This window comes from Penaeus vannamei, chromosome 5, assembly GCF_042767895.1.
Source record: "Penaeus vannamei isolate JL-2024 chromosome 5, ASM4276789v1, whole genome shotgun sequence".
NCBI lineage: Eukaryota > Metazoa > Arthropoda > Malacostraca > Decapoda > Penaeidae > Penaeus > Penaeus vannamei.
The window spans coordinates 26637991-26640490 of NC_091553.1; the positions used below are offsets into that span (position 1 = coordinate 26637991).

General features: G+C 36.6%; 1 protein-coding gene across 1 annotated transcript in view; it reads right to left on the reverse strand.

The window, feature by feature from the left end:
• Positions 1 to 2500, reverse strand: part of Sou (required for meiotic nuclear division 5 protein souji) — a 20639-nt gene that overhangs the window by 1349 nt on the left and 16790 nt on the right. The window contains exons 8-9 of the mRNA XM_070121979.1: positions 1873 to 2027; positions 1 to 1634 (exon numbers count right to left, since the gene is read on the reverse strand). The exon at positions 1 to 1634 is cut by the window's left edge and continues 1349 nt beyond it. Coding sequence (XP_069978080.1) covers positions 1571 to 1634; positions 1873 to 2027 — 219 coding nt within the window. The 3' untranslated portion in view covers positions 1 to 1570. The remainder of the gene's footprint in view (positions 1635 to 1872; positions 2028 to 2500) is intronic.

Below are 2500 nucleotides of genomic sequence, written 5' to 3' on the forward strand. Positions count from 1 at the left end.
GTTTAAACCAGTATAATAATAATATAAAATAAGATAACAATAATGATAATAATAATAATAACCACATATCACAATATAAAAAAAGGTATCTCAGATCTATACTTTTCAATTGGGAGGATTTAAACAATTGGAAAGAAAATGAATCATAATTTCCTTCTTGAATCTAGGAATGTCATGGGGAAAAGGGATATAAATAAAATAATAGCTGTACCAGAATCCAATGTATCTGTTATGGTAGCACATCCACCTAAAGGCACATCTGTCTGTACACTGTGCTTCAGTCTTTTGTAATGCACTTTTTTTTTAACAGCATCAATAGTAAGCCTTTGCATCTGGACTATGTTGTATTGACACACAGGTAAAACATCCAGGAACTTGAGAGACATATAAGATTGCAGACCTCATGAAGACAGAAGAAGTCTGAGTCAAACCCACAGCTAAACTTGCACATGTCTGATTACAAAATCTAGCAAAATCTTTTCCACCCACACTTTGGGAAGAAACAGAAGCCTTAACTTCATGTCTCTACACAAGACAGCGGTGAATGAACAGGACATATATATTAATTCCTCAAAATATGCAGACCATCTTCTCTATCTACTTTATGTATAACAGTACAAAAGCACGAAGTACCATCTCTCCAGATGGGATATATAAGCCTGTCTCTATTCTTTGAACTTTATATTTGTGTCATATGCTAAGCAGTGACAGCTAAGAAAAGTTTGGTCCCAGTGCCATGAGGTTTAGAGTGACATAGCACTGGAATATAAGGAAAAAATTCCTTTAGTTTCTTTGTAGCTTCACTCACTCAATCAATTGTGCATGCACGCACACACATACGCAAACACACACGCGCGCACACACACACACACACACACACACACACACACACACACACACACACACACACACACACACACACACATACACACACACACACACACACTCACTCACTCACTCACTCACTCACTCACTCACTCACTCACTCACTCACTCACTCACTCACTCACTCACTCACTCACTCACTCACTCACTCACTCACTCACACTCACACTCACACTCACACTCACACTCACACTCACACTCACACTCACACTCACACTCACTCTCACTCTCACTCTCACTCTCACTCTCACTCTCACTCTCACTCACACACAGTCACTCACTCTCTCTGTTCCAGCTTTCTCCCTGTGTAAACATATGTACAGAAATATGCAAGGCAAATTCAGATTTATATATATATATTCTAAATCACTTGCCTATCTCTTTACAACTTAGAAAATACCATTTCAAGTAAAGCAAAGGCATGGATCTTTATAGTATACATCCTGAATGAGAAAGAAACCCAAATAGTACTGTGAACAAACGTGCCTTTAAGATATATACTAATCACTTTACATGATAATTACTACATATCTATATACTTTATGTATGTATATAAGTTTGTATACATGTGTTTATGTATTTATGTATGTTTATGCTGAAATGTCCATGAATGCATATATGAATTTATGTATGCATGTTTCCTCATATATATTATTTCTTTTCTTAAGTTAGGGATAAAGCTATCTTAAAAAAAAATCTGAATAGCATCTGCTGGATTTTGTTCAACAGGACAGTAGGGGCACTTCAACCTGTAAAATAAATATGTAAATCAGTAAGCATGAGTATTCATATATAAAAGTGTTTATCCATTTGTCAATAAAATTCATGTAACAGAAAATGAAATGCAAGTCATGTTCACTTTATACATCAATTCATAATAAACTTTTTAGAGACTTTCTATAGAGACATTCTGGTTAACTAACAATATACAAGATATATAACACAAAATAGTAACTTTCTCAAGAATAAGGCTAAAAAAAATCTTACTTTGAACTGGTTGTAAGCTTATTCAGGGCATCACGTGAGATCACATGACCACATATCAACCTCATGGGAGGATTAGATTCTGTTGATTGCTGACGTAGAATAGGACACGCAAATATTGAATGATAACGAGATGATGGGCCAAGATCAATCTCAATCTGAAATGAAAGTAAATATATTACCAGGTAATAAATCTACCACAAGACATAAGCCCAGACACACAAACTTGTGGACCTGCATAGATACTAACACGGGTGTACATAGCACTTTTCGTATCTTTACATATCTTTTCAGCATGTCATGGGTTTATCCCTTAATCCCTACAACATAGACGACGTTATGGTCCTGTCATGGAAAAATCTGGGTCGAGGGCTGTGTGATGCCAACTTGTCGTCATGAGCGAAGGCCAGGGTGACGGACAAGGTTTGGCACAATTGCACAAACCTCTTGGAGTGACATACAAATGTGGGATGTAAAATGCATAAACCGTGACTGGAAGAGTGTCTGTTCTAGGGAGGACACCATTTCCATGTTGCACACAATATTCCTGGCCACTGTGACCGGCGGCCAGAAATATTGACAAGTAAAATGAGATATATGACACATGACCAAATTTTCCAATTTTTTTTCT